A 17,337-nucleotide genomic window follows, 5' to 3' on the forward strand; every position below is an offset into this window, starting at 1 on the left:
GCAGGGCAGTGACCTGCTGGCTTCAGTTTAAGACCAGCCTTTTGTCTGATAGGAATAACTGGAGCAAGGCAATAGCAACATCAGTTATCCGTGTTAGCTCTCAGTGCCTGAAGGAGCTCACTGATTCCTTGTAAGGTGGAAACTTTTTGCTTGGTAGGTTAAGTTCCTGGTGACATGGAACTTCATGGTGATCTTTCAAAAGTAATTATCCACATAAGGGAATGAGGAAGGGGCTGTTGCTCAAATCAGTTATCACAGGATTCCCGTAAGCTGCTTCTCAGAGTTTGTGGTCAGGAAGCCTAAATAAGGGCACCTTGGTTAATGAGTAAAGCGGTGTTTGAGTCACCTGCAGTGACAAGTAACCACTGCCTGTTGTTGCTGTAAAGCGTTCTCTGTGTTGTCTTTTCTGAAACATGCTCTCCACGGTTCTGTGGTTTGTGTTGCATCAAGAAGGAGTTCGCTCCCCCCACCTGCCCCAAAGCTCATTCCCTTCGCCCCGGACTCGAACTTTGCGGTGTTTTCACAGCTGCAGTTCGGCAGCCCTGCCAGTCTCCAGAGCAAGCAGTGGCTTTTTTTGTGATTCTCTGGTAGCATGGGTTATCCTCTCCTTGTGGGGCAGCTGCTGTGGCATATGGCTCCTCTCCTACATGTTTCAGGTATAGTTCTAGGAGTTTTCTGTCTTATTATGATTTCTTATAAGTTACTGCAGAGACTTGTGAGTCAGGGATCCTGGGTTCTATTCCTAATTCTACCATTCATTTGCGGGGTGACATTGGGCAAGTGAGTTTTGACCTCTCTCTGCTTTATTGGTTGCTGGTGGCATCTGAAATTGAGTAAGGAAGACAAAGTTAATCAGGAATAGCTATTCTGAAATAACTCCCATGTAGACAAACCCTGATTCACTTAGGTGCTTTGGAAATTTTGGCCCACACTCCATAGATCTGAGTTATCTGTAGTTTTGTTGGCAGACTTATCATTTTCTTGGGTTTGGGTCCCTCTTCTTTTTTCCATCAGCTGCTTTCTTTTTAGTCTTGCTCATTATAGGAATCACAGTAAAACCGTACAGCTACCTTGCTGGCTCTGTCCCAGCCATCTGGTAATATAATTAATGCTAATCGACATGGGCTTATGGAAAATAGGTCTTGTCAATACGAACTTGATATCTTTTTCTGATGAGATTACAAATTTTGTTGATAAAGCTAATAGTACTGATGTAATATACCTAGACTGCTATAAGGCATTTGACTTGATATTGCACGACACTTTGATTAAAAAACTAGAATGATAGAAAATCAACATGGTATACACTAAATGGATTAGAAACTGGGTAACTGAGAGACCTTAAAATGTAATTTTAGAAGGTGTGTTGTGGGTTTTTTTGTTTTGTTTTGTTTAATGGGGTCCTGCTGGTATAGGTTTTTGGCCATCTGCTATTTAACATTTTTATCAAAGATTTGAAGTAAACATAATCATTACTGGTAAAGTTTGCAGATGACAAAGATTGGGGGAATTGTATTTAATGAAGAGGACAGGTCATTGATACTGAGTAATCTAGATTGTTTGGTAAACTGAATGCAAGCAAACAATTCATAGATTCATAGATTCATAGATATTTAGGTCAGAAGGGACCATTATGATCATCTAGTCTGACCTCCTGCACAATGCAGGCCACAGAATTTCACCCACCACTCCTAAAAAAGACCTCACACCTATATCTGTGCTATTGAAGTCCTCAAATTGTAGTTTGAAGACCTCAAGGAGCAGAGAATCCTCCAGCAAGTGACAATATGCATTTTAGTACAGCTGAATGCAGGCTATACTTAATTTTTCTATTGCTGTTATTAATAGCACCTTTCATCCAAAGATCTTAGTGCTGGATGAAAATTTTCTCACAAGACTTTTTTTTTTTTTTTGGCCAAAAAAATGCACATTTGGGCTGACCAATACAATGCATGAATTCAGGTCAATTTTGGACAATTGTGTTGGTTTAAAAAAAATCAGAAATGTTGAAATGGTTCATTTTGGCATTTCCAAAACAAATTATCTTTCCAAAGTAAAAAGTCAAAATGTTTTTATTTTGGATTTTTTGGAACACTTTTGTTTTGGGTTGACCCAAAAAGAATTTTTGTTTTTTCAGACCTGAAAATTCAGTTATTTGGACATCCTTAGTGTCAAAGCACTTTATACATTGACGATTTAAACCGTGCAGTAACTCAGTTAGAGATGTATTACTATCCTTGGTTTACAGATGGAGAAACTGTGGCATGAGGCAGTTAGGTGACTTACCTGAAGCCACACAGAGAGTCAGTAGTAGAGCCAGGAACAGAGTCCGGGAGCCATTACTTGATTCTTTTGCTCTGGCCACAATGCCTGAACCAATCTAAATGAATGAGTGACTGCACAACTGGATTTTGCATCTGTTTCCATGTTTTAAGTCCAGTGAAATTGTGAGGACAGGAAGGGATATTGGGCATGGGGTGTGTGTGTGTGAAATTAGTTCTGGGAACATAAACTAGTGGTATGAATCAACTTTTTATTTATCTATTTATTTTAAAATCAAACACACTTGTACACTCAAGAGACTTTCATCCTATAGAAGTTGCCCTAGCAGATCAAACTATGGATCATCTACATCAGTATCATTTCACCAGCAGGATTCTGTACATAGTGCTTCAAAGATAAGAGTAAACTGCCCACAGTTTCTTCCTCCCCACCCCACAAAAAAACCCCAAACAGTCAATCAAATAAATAAACAAAAACCCAATTGTCCAAAAAACTGTTGTTGATATCTTTCCAAACCTTCTGAAACCAAATAACATTTCAAATCTGGCTTTTCCCAAATTCCAGGCCAAAGGAGGTTTGATCATTTAAATGAGTTTGAGATAAGTACCTGGACGTTTGAGTGGTAATCTGAAACTTTTGGGATGTTTGCTTATGGCAGTTGCATACAGCTATATAAGCGTCTCTTTCAGTCCTCCCTGACCTGGAGAAAAATCCTTCCTCAGCAATTTGGTCTTCTACTACCACTCAATCCTGGGCTTCCATACACTGCTCCACCAAGAGATCTGAGCCCTCCCTTTCTGGGACCATCTTCTCTTAGGATAAGAGAAGAATGTGATGTTGCACTCCATATGTTTTATGGAAATATGCTTATGAGTGTAAATATGATGTAACTGGAATATGCTTTATGCAAATGGTCTCTTGTAAGGTATCATAACAAAGGTTATAAACTACTGAACATATTCCTCCTATTTGTATGCATGTATCATTCTTGTATCTGAAACTAGAAATATGAAGTATAACTCTGAGGTCCTATTGTAATTATGCAAAGTGTGGGCCATTAATCGTGGTTTAAAATCTTGATGGCTCCCATTGACTAGGACAATTGATTGTAAATGGTTTATTTACCCGCAAAAATTCCTGTGTACCTGTGGGCCAACCAAGAAAGAATGGAGACTAGGGGTCTTACACTGACATGTGACCATGTCACATGATACTGGAATCCATCTTAATCCTTGTACTTTTCCATTGATGAGGCGGGGGTGGGGACAAGCACAGACAAAAGATTCCTGCCTTGTGCCAAAGCTATAAAAGGGGATGGAGCAGGACAAAAGGGGTTGCCAGTCATGAGAAGACCCCTGCTTACCACCTGAGATGTCTGCTGGAACTAACAAGGACTGTACCAGGGGAAAGGATTGAGCCCAGACTAGGAAGGCATCTAGTCTGTGAAAGAAGCTTATTGGAACATCTTGAGGGTGAGATATTACCTGTAATCAGTTTCTTAATGTATTAGGCTTAGATATGCGTGAGATATCTTACTTTATTTTGCTTGGTTACTTACTTTGTTCTTGCTGTTATTACTTGAAACCACTTAAATTCTACTTTTTATACTTAATAAAATCACTTTTTTTTATTAATAAACACAGAGCAAGTGATTATTACCTGGGGAGAGCAAACAGCTGTGCATATCTCTCTATCATTGATATAGAGGGCAAACAATTTTTTGAATTTACCCTGTATAAGCTTTATACAGAGTAAAATGGATTTATTTGGGGTTTGGATCCCATTGGGAGCTGTGTGTCTGGGTGCTGGAGACAGGTAACCTGCTGCACTGTTTTTAGTTAAAGTCTGCAGCTTTGGGGGCATGGCCTAGATCCTGGGTCTGTGTTGCAGCAGGCTAGTGTGTCTGGCTCAACAAGGCAGTGTTCTGGAGTCCCAAGATGGCAGGGAAAACAGGCTCAGAGGTAATTTCAGCACATCAGGTGACAGTCCCAAGAGGATCTCTGTGACCGAACCCATCACAAAGAATTCCCTTTCTTCTCAGATATACCGGTAGTTCTTCCCTGTTTGGTTTTTGCTTGTTTTATCTGATTTCAGTGACTGCAGTGGAGTGGGAATTTAGGTAATCAAACAAACTTTTTCTCTCACAAGCTGCCTGGGAGTCCTACACTGCATCACTCTCATGACATGCTCTTTGGTTTGCTGTCTTCCAGGGGACACAACTGAAAAAATTCTAACAGCTGGGAACGTTTCTGCAGTTGAAAACAGCAACATCACCCTGCGGTGTTCTCTCTCTTTGACCAATGCCATTGTGTCACAGGTGACCTGGAACAGGTGTAACAAGGTCACGCTTGCAGTTTATCTAAACAAAGAGAAAGGCATAGTCCAGCCGGTGTTCACTGAGAAGGTATCACTGGCAGCAGAGTACGGGATAACAATCCACTTATTAGGTGTCAATGACACTGGAGATTACTGTTGTGAATTTCACACCTTCCCTTATGGGATATACGAAGGGAGAATGTTCCTGGAACTGGCAGGTGAGCCAACAAAACTACAGATAACTCAGATATATGGAATGTGGGTAAAATTTTCCAAAGCACCTAAGTGACTCAAGGTTTGTCTACATGGGTGTTATTTCAGAATAGCTATTCCTGATTAACTCCATGTTAATCAAAGGGAACAAGGCACTTTTTGGAAGCGGATTAAGCTAATTCATAATAAAATACTCTTCTTCCAGAATAAGGGCTTGTCTACACTGGCAACGTTAAAGCGCAGCCGTGGCCACGCTTTAACGTGGCTTGTGTAGTCGCGGCACAGCGCTGGGAGAGAGCTCTCCTGGTGCTCTAAAATACCCACTTCAACAAGGGAGCACGTCTCTCAGCGCTGGTGCACTGTCTACACCAGCACTTTGCAGTGATGAAACTTGCAGCACTCGGGGGTGTTTTTTCACACCCCTAAGCGAGAAAGGTGCAGTCCTGTAAAGTGCCAGTGTAGACAAACCCTAATAGTAGCCACACATGGAGTTAATCAGGAATAGTGAAACTGCTTTAAATTCACATCCTATCTTATTCTGGATTAATTTTTGTATGTAGACAAGCCTGTAGGAGAAGAGCTGCATGAATAACTGATTTTTTCAGTTTGTGGGCTGTACTGAAAAACCAAAAAACATTAAAAAATAGAAAAAGTTGATGAACCAAAAAGTCGAAAATGAATTCGTTTTAGGTTGAATGAAACTTTTTGTTTGACTGAAAATGATTGTGAGGATTGTTAACGTTTAAAAAAATAAAATTGAAGTAAATTTTGAAACAAAAAAATGCTTCGAATAAAATATTGAAACATTTTGTCTTGACAGTTCAAAATGAATTTTTTTGATTGATACAATTTTTTAATATGACTTCTTGAAATGTTTCAGTTGACTCAAATCTACCTTTTTTTTGGTGAAAAAAGTTCTAGCTGAAAAATGTCACCCTTTTCTATTTAGGAGCCTAGGAGTGGTGTTTTAGGCACTTTTGAAAATTTACCCCTTTAGGAACCTTTAGCAAGTTTATTTTGCAATTGAAGAATTAACATCATCCAAAATACCCTCATCCTTTCCCTAGAGTAGATTCATTTTATGGGTGATATGGCCAAAATTATTATTTTTAACATTTATCTTTTGCCTCTGTTACTAGTAAATTATATTGTTAAAGCTGAAAGGTTTTAAGATCTAATTTACTTTTAATCAATTCTGTCATTTTGGTACTGTTTGTTTACATTTTGCTCTTCTCGCTTAGCTTGGACAATAAAGCTAGATTGGCCAATGTCACTTTCTGTTTGTGGTCAATTTCACTTGCCATTTCTCCTTTCACTAGCTCAGTGCTCTGCCGGATGTATTTACTTGAATTACAAAAGTAAGGATGGTCTAGTGGTTGGTAGAGATGACTGCATTTAGAGGGACAGAGAAAGGAAGTGATCTGCCCCTGATTTGGTTTGGGGATTTGGCTCTAATAATACTTAACATACAGGGAGTTTGAAGGCTAATTAGGGCCAAATTCTGTCCTTAATAGAAGGGTATAATTCTCATTGTAGGGGCCTGCTGCTGCTGAGGGGAGAGAGGAAAGCATACAGCGGCTGGTGGGGGTGTTACCTGGGGTTTTCAGAACCCCCAGCAGGGGCAACATAACTATTTCACTCTCGGTGGGCCAGGAATAAATCATAGGAACACAACAATTCTGTCTGATAAAGGATTAAAGGCAAGTGAGCATGCTCTTGTCCAACACTGCAGTGTATTAGATTTAAGCACACGCAGACAGGAGCAATAGGTTGAGAACATCCCAGATATTTATCTACTGTCTGAAACAGTATTGATTGCTTAACAGCAGGTTCACAGTGGCCAGCTGCTCACCTGCTGGGGAGAAAGGGGGTGTCAGGGAAAATGTCTCTCAAGATGGCTTCAGAGGACGGCTCCAAAGCACATTATATTAGCTGATCTTTTATAACTAAGGTCTGCAAAACACAGGTCACAAGGACCCCCTACTGGAGGGGTCATTTCGGGGGAGGGTTAGCTCAGTGGTTTGAGGGGGCCATTTAGGGATCTGGGGCAAAATTTGGGGATTGGTCCTGCTTTGAGCAGGGGGTTGGACTAGATGACCTTCTGAGGTCCCTTCCAACCCTGATATTCTATGATTCTATGATCACTTTTCTAATTTTCAATACACTTTTAATATCAGAGGCATCTAGATTCAAGGTTTTCCAGCCACCAAGGTTTTCAGTCTCAGTTGACTTGTCTGTCCCCTCCTCCCATTTGATTAGCAGAAACTGTAGCTAGTTTTGACTCTGCTTCTGAAAGCCTGTCTCCAAACTAACCCTTAACTGTGTGGTGGGTCTGTTTTATTAATTCAGGATGGTTGAATGCACATAATATGGTTGCAATTAGCTTGATCACATTCTGGGATATACACACCCCTCAAATCCAGGGCAACAGGGACCAGAGGGTGAGGCACTTGTTGAGACCAAGGAATATCACTTACAATTCCTTAGAGCTAGAAGTCCGAATTCCGGGGCGGTAACTGCCAGAATCACTCTTCTTTTTTTTTTAGCAGATTGGTACCATGTTTGCCTCCTTTTCCCATACTGCTCTCCCCACCCAGTTTTTTGGTATCCAGTTCTCCAGGGCTTTCCAAAAACAATTGTCACCTGGTGGTAATAATCTAATGATAAACTACCACCAACAATGATGTTGGCCTTGCAGGTTCTGTATCTTGGGATACAGTTATTCATTACCTTGTCAATAGGAAGACCCCCCCCCCCCCCGGTTATTAAAATATCAGTTTATGTCAGGCAACCTACCGAAGTGAGATGTGAAAAAAGAATTGTTTTGGTGACAGTTGGACAGGTTGTTTTTGTGTTTTACTGAAGGTTGGCGTTATAGTCCAGGTTTATTTCAGGTAGTTCACTACAGGCTGACTCTGCAGTGGAATGAGTGCTTCTCCTAGGAGTTGCTGAGCACAGTCAGCGTAGGATGGGGCTCCCCATTGAAGTGTTGGTGTACATGTGTGCCCGTGATCTCTGCTGGAGTAAGGAAGGCTTGTTGGTACAGTTGTCAGCAGTTCCTCTTCTCCTGGAGATGCTCTGCTTACTCAGAAACGGAAACTGACTTGGGCTGCAGGATTCAATGTCCTGAGCTGGATACAGCATATCTTTGAGATATATTATGCATGAAATAATTAAACAGGGTGGTCTCCATGGGGCATTTATAGTCACCAGGTTACCCCCCAACATTGTTTAAGATGAAACCAGTTGGACGAAGATCCAGACTGTCCTGAGGAAGAAGGAGGTAGAGTGCCCTCCTATCAGGGTTTCTTTGTCAAGCATGGACATGTGGGGCCTGATTCTGATTTCATTAAAACAACCGTAATTACGGAGTAACTCTCATGAAGTCAATGGTGTTACACAGGTGTAAAAAAAGTGTGAGATTAGCATCAGGCCTGAGGATCACGGCTGTAGCTTTGTACCCACTTCTGCATGCCTTTGGTGAGTGTGACCAAGGGTGTTTTTAATGCCAAACTCACATTTCTCTTCACTTAATTTCAGGAGCATCAGAGGAGATGACCCTTTGGAAGAACCTTCCATACATAATAATCAGCCTGATATTGGGAGTTCTGCTCCTCACGTGTTTCATAGTCTGGATCCTTAGGAGAAAGGTAACCGGAAGATAGTTTCAATAAGGTCACCAGATCCCCCTTCCATTCATCCCATTACTTTTCTTAGCTAGTGAATCTTTAATTACATTGATTGTGTACATTTACATATGTACACATGTACATTTAAACATAAAGATGCAGAGTAACTTTGATGCAGACTTTGATGCAACTTTGTCTAAGTGGACAGATCTCTGCTGTCCCCAACTCCAGCATTCACTTAGAGTTACTCATTGTGCTGCCTAGCGTATTCACCTTATAGACTATCAGAGTTGGAAGGGACCTGAGGAGATCATCTAGTCCAACCCCCTGCTCAAAGCAGGCACAATCCCCAATTTTTTTTTGCCCCAGATCCCTAAATGGCCCCCTCAAGGATTGAACTCACAACCCTGGGTTTAGCATGCCAATGCTCAAACCACTGAACTATCCCTTCCCCCTTAAACTGGCTCTGCAGCCCACAGCCCCAAGAACTCACTTGTTTTGGCTGAATTTTGAGCATCTGCTGAAAAATACCCAGCATGGCCAAGAAATCATCCCAGACCCTGAGCTCTAGTAAGTCAGCACCCAGCTCAGGGTGAGGGCTTTGCTATGGCCCATAATTCCCTCCCCACTCCCCAGTGAGTATAAGGGCTCTGCTGACCACCCTAATTCACCTGGACTGAGTGTGAGGGAATTGCTCATATCACCCATCCCCTGACTATGATGTAATATCTGGGGTCTCTCCTTATTCCCCTAGCTGAGGGTGAAGGCACAGTTCATGTTTCCCCATCCGGGCTGAATGCATCTCAGCATCCCCTCTTAGATGAGTGTGAGAGACCTTTTCAGAGTCAGCAGAGAATGGGGTGTATATTTGGGCCCCCTTTCTTTCAGACTCCATGCTGAGAGCATATTTCAGGTTCCCTTGAAGTGTGACGGTGTGTCTCAGTAATTACCCCTCTTTCCTTTCACTAGCTACTATGTGGGCACCTCTCAACTCCTGCAGGAATGGTCTGAGTGTGAGGGTCCATTTCAGGCCCCCTGCCCATCCCACTGGCGAAGATTGGGGTCCCCCGCTAGGTATGAGGGCCTGTCAGATGGGGGACCCAATCTGTCAAGCTGTCAAATATGCTGGCATATCTCATGGGCCCGTACCTGCTTCACTGGACAAGGGGGCTGGTGGATGCTGGGAGGCGTTTTATTCCATACCGGCTGAGGGCTGGATTCATGGAGGACCCTACTCCACACCAGTCAAAGGTGAGGTTGCTTCTCAGGGGGTCTCCACCAGTGTAAGGGCACATCTCAGGCCCCCTTCATACCCAACCTTCTCAACCCCTCCATAACACACCCTCCTCTATCGCTCTTCTCTCTTAGGAAAGAGGTGGAAGGATGGTGGAAACCTGAGCAGCTGTTTAAATAAAAGGATGAGCCTGATCTCAACCTGTAAACAGGAATCCTGCCTAGATTCTGGGAAAGTTTGGATCTGAACAATGGCCCTTGGGGCCATTTCTGGTTTAAAATGATTGGAGGAAAAAAAAACTGTGTGGCTTTGTTTTGTAGAAACAAACTCGGAAGATCCACGTGCCGTCCCATGTCCTGCAGAAGGCGCCCTCCAGCAGCAGCGGGCAGGACTGCAGCTCCCCAGACCCTACCACAGGCAGCTCAGCAGAGGCCAGGGTGGCACCTGCCAGCAGCGTGGGAGCTCAGGAGGAGTCTGATGATGGTCACGACTATTTCAATGTCCTGTAATACAAAAGCCACAGCAGCAGGCGCACCGTGGTACAAATGGGGTAGCTGGGTGGGGAGGAGGGAGTTTTGGCTGTGGGGAAGCTTAGCATTCCTGCATCAATTCTTTAGTTGAAACCTTTCTGCTTCCTCCTCTTAAGTCCCGTAAAACGGTCTGGAGGTTGGCTGGTCAAGAGAAAGGGTATGTGTGGTGATGGTGGTGGAAGGGAGAAGTACAGAGCACTGTTGTACAGGCACAGGGTGTTTGCACTGGATAAATCAAGAGATTGGGAAGGCCTTTACCTTCTAGGGTTTTGTTCAAAATCTCATCCAGGCTAGTAGCGACAAGAAGTTGTTACTAGCTGAAGGGCTGCATGGAGGTCTCACTCCAGTTTTCTAGGGGTACCAGTGACCACATCACAACTGGGGGAAGAAAACTGGTTCAGTAGAGAAGCAAGGTAATGACTGAGTCATGGATATTGACTTCTCCTCTCATCTCTGGAGATGGTCTCTCGAGCAGGGCTGAAGAACACTAACTGGGGGGCTTTGTGTGGGAATGGTGCCAACCCACCTGCTGCTGCTTGGACTATACCTGATCTGATGGATAGAGGACTTCAGTCTCCAAAGCTGTCAGTGCAGCACCATTCACTAGCAACAGAATTTAGGCATGAAAATGGCTGTGGGGCAGTCAGTTGCCACTCGCTTTGCATATGGGACCTGCGGGATAATGGGAAGCAGCCTTTTGATCCCACAGGACCCTGCTGGTTAATGCCATGCCTTGGGGTTGCAATCCTCAGGCTGAGACCCACTGGAATATGTCCCATATTGTCAATATGGCCTCGCGGTGCAGATTTGGTGAGTTTACCTTGTTTTGAGAAGAGCGCCTCCTGGCTGTAGAATGAGGAAAAAAAAAAGTCTAGATTTCCATTAAAATGCTCTTTCAACCCCTGCTATGGAAATGATTATCCAATGTATTTCTATGGCCCTCATCTTTTAGCAATGATGTTGCTTTGCCAGGACTGTGGGGATAATTCTCATGCATCCCATTGGAGGAGCATCTCATTTCCAGGCTTATGACAAATGGAAGATATCTTGTCTTGAAGTTTTAAGTCTTTAAGTTTTTAATCTTTTAGGGCAAAACCAAAAGCCCCAAGGAAGGAGGGGTGTGTGTGTCCCCTAACTTTCACAAGAAGACATCTAAATTAGAATACCTTGTTTATGCATTTGGACTCAATCCAAGTGCAGAACTGGGTGCCCTAAATTAAGCCTCCATATTTGAAAAGTGTGCTCCAGTGGTGAAACTGTGGTTCTGTTGCATCACTGGGAGTTTTGTTGTTAGTTTCAGTGGGACCAGGATTTGGCTAAGGACGTGAAAGAAAAATCAAAACTAGTAATTGAGTTTGGGGAGGAGGGATAGGTTAGGATACGTAGGGCATCTGCCTTCTCAGCTCCTGCTTGACCTTCCTGTGGCATCTCCTGCCTGGCAAGTCTTGTGCTCTGGCTTGAAATCATGTAACTTCCAGCAGCCATTGCTGCCTTTTTACCAATGGAGTCTTGGATTCAAACTTGACTTAGGTCACCAATGAGCAAGTTTGGTGACCTTTGCCTTATCTTCAGAGTAGGTTTATACAAATCACTGAACCAAGATTTTGCAGCTCAGGACTGAAATATAGAAGCTGAATTGTACAGGGGGTGTACAATAGTAAAGATATTGCAGATTAAGACTTAGATGCACTAGCTGATCTGTAAGGGGTCCCAGGACAGGACGAGCAGGGGGACTGCAGATCAGGATGGAGGGGCATTGGCAGAGCTGTGTGTGAGGAGCCAAGGACTGGAATAGCAAGGGAAGATGCAGGGCAGGTTACTTAGTCTGCTGTTGTAATGGATTTTTAAAATATTATTTGACCAAAAAGCTTCTATTTTTAAGAAGCCTCTTTTTTGGCCATATTTTGTGATATTAAGCTTCCATTCAGTGATTTCTCTGTGTTACAGGGTCCTCTGGAGAATTTTCGCCCCCGAGTCAAATGTTGCAGTGTAGTCATACAGTGTGTGCGCCAATGTGGTTCTGTCCTATCAACTGCAGGATTGTGTATTTACATGCAACCTTGTATAGTCTAGGAGGAAAATAAACCCACAAAGACACCTGCCAAGTTTTTTACTTTTTTTTTTTAATTATTCCTTCATATTCAAACTTCACAAACAGTGTGAACTTGTACAATACCTCAGAAAGTGAAACTTACAAAAAAAGTGCTGGTAACATTAAAAAAACCCCCAAAAAACAAACAAACAAAAAAAAAAACAAAAAACAAAAAAACAAACATCATTCTTAGCAACATCAATTACTCTTCCACACAAAACAGAAACCTTGTAAAATTTATTTCCGTATTTTTTAAGGCGTAATACTTCCGTATAAAGTATATGCAAGAGATAAAACTTCACAGTATTCCAAAATGTCACAATAATAATAATAATAATAATAATATAGTATAATGAAGCGCTAGTTAATTTTCTTTTTTTTTCCTTTTTTTTTTCTGTTTTAAATAACAAATACAAGTCACAGGTAAATATACGTGAGAAAAATACGAGGCTAATATTAAATGGCAGGTAAGGATACTCTCACTGTAAGAAAAACTGGCAGGATGTGTGTATTGATTCTATATTTTAAAGCACTTGATAGAAAAGGCGTATGCAAGGGTTTCTTTAAACAATTTTCTGTTTGCTTGTTTAATAACTGACATACCATTTACAGAGTATAATAAGAGAAACAAAAGGAACTCATAACCCCTCCAAACTTTTGACCTGCTCTTCATATCTTCACAAACCATGTCTCAATGTGTGTGAGTGTATAAAAACACACACAACCACAACAACGCACATTGCTAGAGGCAAAGACCTGTCTCCTGAGAAGCAGCTTTGCCTACTGGGGACCAAATCATGAAGTCTTTATTCTGGCATAACTGCCACTGAAAGCAGGGCGCCGGGGGGGGGGGGTGAGGGGGTGCTGCCTGCCCAAAGACTGCAGGATTTAGGCCTGAATGCAGTTTCCCATTCACTCAGCTTTGAATGATTATTGGGAATTTCTTTGTTCCCAATAAGGAAATGTCCCCCTCCCTCAGCCATTTATGAATTTTTAACTTTGTCCGCCAAAAAGGGCAGAGACGGGTTAAGAAATTTCCCTCTAAATTCAAACCAATCCAATGAAGAACGGGAACATCGATGGAGCGGCGCTCTCTCTCTCACACACACACACACACAGATCTCACAGCAGGGTGTGCGTGCATGTGTGTGCATTTCATAGAAAGGCCTGTGGAATGCACTAGGCGCACACACAGCCATACCCTCACCCCCGCACACGTGTGTGCATGTTAACAGCCAGCCATTCAGCCAACAGGTAACAAAAAGACAGCAGATAGCATAACACATCAATAAGGTGCTCAAAGGAAAAAGGTGGCTACCACTCCTGGAATGGGAAGCCACATTAAGGTGCTTCAACAAGTTTTTTTTTTTTTTCTTTCTTTTTTTTTCATTTCAGACATTTAAAAAGTACTGATTTGCATGTGCTGATTGAGAGCAAGGCCAAGAGTTTTGAGATCTGACATCTTCCATAAACAAGGGCTTTTTCAGGACAGGGTTCGTTTTTGTGGGAGGAGCATGTATTTTTGTAGATTTCTATTTTTAGTTTAAAAAAAAAACAACAAGAGACCAAAAAAACCCCCCCAAAACAACCCAGCTGAGAATTGGTGTAGCACTTGAATTGCATTATTGGACCGAAAGGGTTTTTGCCCATTCATTCAGTTGCCTTCAGTTAGCACCGTTCCTTTTTATTCTGGTTACAGCCCACACCTACGATAGTTATTGAACGTACAGAAAGAACCAAAGTCACTTGCAAGTAGCTGTTTTCATGTTTTGTGATGTGTTTCAAGAGCCCAACCATAATTCCTCTGCTGCCTTTGTGTTCGTGTAGCATCTGGTTTTGTGAGCTTAACTATAGACAGACTCTCTACTTAAACTTTGTGTGTCTCGGTGTGTGGCTATGGATACAGGTATGTGTGTACGTATCCACATGTTCTATACATACATACACCACAGAGTGTATTTTAACTGGAGATAAAGTGAACTGGGTTCAGACACTCATGCACTAGCTTCCTGCTGTGTATTTGAAACAGACTGGAGCACTGTTTTTTGTTTTGTTTTTTAAAGTGCATTTAAAGCAAAATAAATGGCATTCATGTACCCCATGGAAAACACTTTTAGTAGTGGAAAAAGCCTGACTCATCTAAACCTCCTTGGACTTGACCATGCCAAAAACAAATGGGGCCATGCATGACAGGCCTCTGGATGGGCAGCTATTCTTGGGCAAACTGGACTCCTGCAGTATAGCAGCACCATTGGTGGGGAGGGTGGGAGGAGAGGTGGAAGAGATATTGCTCCAATTCGGAATGTTTGAAATGTTCCAGATTTCAAGGTGATTCTATTACTCCCACCATGGCTTCAGTTATTTTTGCTAATGACCTCTACCATTCCTCTGTGTGACTCTAAGGTACACTTTGACTCTTCCCTCAGTTTGTGTTGTTTTTGAGGCCGAATTTGTGTGTGTACGGGAGGGGGGTTTGTGTTTGAGTGCCAGCATCTCTTAAGAATAAGGCACTGTAGAAGTCACAACTTTATGAAAGCTGGGGCTGGGGAGCAACTACCCAGCCAGCCTACCAATCCATTTCTCACGATACTCTCCTCCCCTCATCAAAATATTGCATGTGATACAGGTTATTCTTGTGTACATTAACAGTTAAATCCAGGTCTTGGAAAAGAGTTTTAACCCAGTCAGCACCAAAGACCTCTAGGAATGCACCATTTGTCTCCACACCACCCAGTATTTGCAATGATGTGGGGAATAAATTCTCTCCCCCCATGCTCTAGAGAACTTGTTCCGCTGCTTGTTCAGTGAAAGCCCCTGGCGGGCCGGGCTGCTTTGTTTACCTGCTACATCCGCAGCTCCAGCGGCAGTGGTTCGCTGCTCCAAGCCAAGGGGATCTGCTGGAAGTGGCGGCCGGCACGTCCCTCGGCCCACGCCGCTTCCAGCAGCTCCCATTGGCCTGGAGCAGCGAACCGTGGCCACTGGGAGCCGCGATCAGCCGAACCTGCAGACACGGCAGGTAAACAAACCGGCCTGGCCCGCCAGGGGCTTTCCCTGCACCAGCGGCGGAACAAGTTTGGGAACCACTGCTCTAGAGCTTAACATTCAAGTAGAAATTTCAAGTCCTTGTCCAAGGTTAGCAACTATTTATATTTATGATGTTCCAAATCATTTCATGATGTTGAGAAATTTTTCATATTGTTGTTTGCTATTGTTTAGAACAACACTGTGGGAAATTTGGGTTTAAAATCCCTCTCCTTTCTTGCCAAATTCACATTCCAGGTGCAAACGTGTTTGTTATAGGTTTGCTAGAGGAGGGGGATTCTAGCACTAATTCTTAAAACAAACAAACAAAAAAAACCCACTCCTTACAATACATCCTACCCCCCCACCATAAAAATGATCCTGACCATATGCAACAATATAATACGTGGGGGAAAGTAGGTCAGAGTTTGGCGCTACTGACTCTGAAAGTCTCCCTTTAAACAGTCTTTCTTTGAATAGTAGCAGTTATGTGGTTGTAGCTCAGTTTTAATTAAGCCAAAGAGCCATTTTATTTTTCATCTTTGGCCCGGGGACAGCACAGGTGTATTACAATGATTTGATGGGGTTTGTTGACCCTAGGAATACTGCAGTCAGCCCATCAGAAACTTCATTTGCTCTAACAGCTGTTATGCCCTTCCACCTCTAAAAGATCCAGAACTATATGAAATCCAAATCAGCCACCTCCCATTGGGTCACCATGATACTCAAGTTGACTAGTAAAGCAGAGAATGCAGTGGAAAGGATGTAAGTAAAGCAAGCAGACAGCAGGGCTCTGGACTTGATTGACTTACAGTAGAGTAAGGGACGCATAAGACTAGAACGTCCAAATTTAATTGCTAGTCTACCAGCTTAGCCTCCATCATTACCATCACCCTCAGGCTGGACTGAGGGAAAAGGTCCTAAAGGCTGATTATAAAAATGATACAAACTTTGGGCACAAATGGGTTGGCCATTTTTAGGGTTAAATCATGGGTTAAAAATCATGTCCATAAGGCCACAAACTTTTTTCCTCCTTGTCACTAACATTTTAAGTGGTGTGAACTCTCCCCAAGAGAGAAATTGTTTCACTGTGCTAGGATGGGAAGGTGAGCAAACCCCCCCCCCCCCATTAAGATTGGATTGTGGATGAGATGGGTGTGAGGGAAGGAAAGGAAGATGTCTCCCTGGGAAGATCTGTGTAAGTGTGTGAAAAGAAAAGATTTAATAAAATATTCCCCCCCCCATGTTGTTTTGCTGGATGCCAGTAGACAAGTAGCACTTTTGACAGCTTCCTCTGTCTCGTGCGTGTGTGAGCGGCGGGGAGGGGAGAAGGTGGCTTAATTACAAAAGGGGGGAAAGAAGGCACGTGATTTTTAGTCCGTCTTGAGTGAACCCCATGTTTTGAAAGCAAGGGCAGTTTAGGTGGAGGGTAAAAAGTGCTTACTGGAACGGATGCCCACAAAGCCATAGTTTCAGGGGACAGAGAAAGAGGCAGCGAGGGAGACTAAAAGGCAGGAGAACTGAAGGCCACTGTTCAGCTTTCTGTCTGTTTGACAGTCTCAAGATTTAGCTCTGTTATTGTCCACAACAGAAAAGATTCTGGTTGGCCTAGAATGTAGCCCAGTTACATATCTCCAGTTGATTATTACAGCTGTTGGTGTCGTCCCTTTCCCTTCCCTCCAAACTGAGGAGCTTTTAGATCACAGCTTTACTCTTACTTTAGCCCTCTTCTTTTTTTTCTTCAAAGCTGGAAACATGGAGAAGCTATGTGGCAACCTACAGCCTTTATCCCTCCAACTTAACAGATAGCCAGGGCTCCCCACTAATGGAAGGCAGGAACGCCAAGGAAGCTGGACTTGGTGGCCGAAACTGCAACCCATCCCAGAGCTCTAGTTTACAGAAAGCTATTGGAAACAAAGTTACAGAGCCCAGAGGTCTCAGCTGGGTTGGTTGGGCACAAAGTTCCAGGTGCTCTTACTTGGCGAGCTTGGTGGGGCTTACAAGAGCAGGGGCATGGTT

The 17,337-nt window shown here is 43.0% G+C and overlaps 1 protein-coding gene across 1 annotated transcript in view; it reads left to right on the forward strand.

Annotated features, from left to right (window-relative positions):
* TIGIT (T cell immunoreceptor with Ig and ITIM domains) overlaps positions 1-12,241 on the forward strand; it is a gene marked incomplete at its 5' end in the record, with an annotated part of 53,314 nt that extends 41,073 nt beyond the window's left edge. Inside the window, 4 exons of the mRNA XM_084616959.1 lie at positions 4,494-4,817; positions 8,353-8,462; positions 9,996-10,214; positions 12,153-12,241. Of these exons, the coding sequence (XP_084473085.1) occupies positions 4,494-4,817; positions 8,353-8,462; positions 9,996-10,184 (623 nt within the window). The 3' untranslated portion in view covers positions 10,185-10,214; positions 12,153-12,241. The remainder of the gene's footprint in view (positions 1-4,493; positions 4,818-8,352; positions 8,463-9,995; positions 10,215-12,152) is intronic.
* Between the last annotated feature and the right edge of the window lie 5,096 nt (positions 12,242-17,337).

This window comes from Lepidochelys olivacea (assembly GCF_965140295.1).
Source record: "Lepidochelys olivacea isolate rLepOli2 genome assembly, chromosome: 1".
Classification (NCBI taxonomy): domain Eukaryota; kingdom Metazoa; phylum Chordata; order Testudines; family Cheloniidae; genus Lepidochelys; species Lepidochelys olivacea.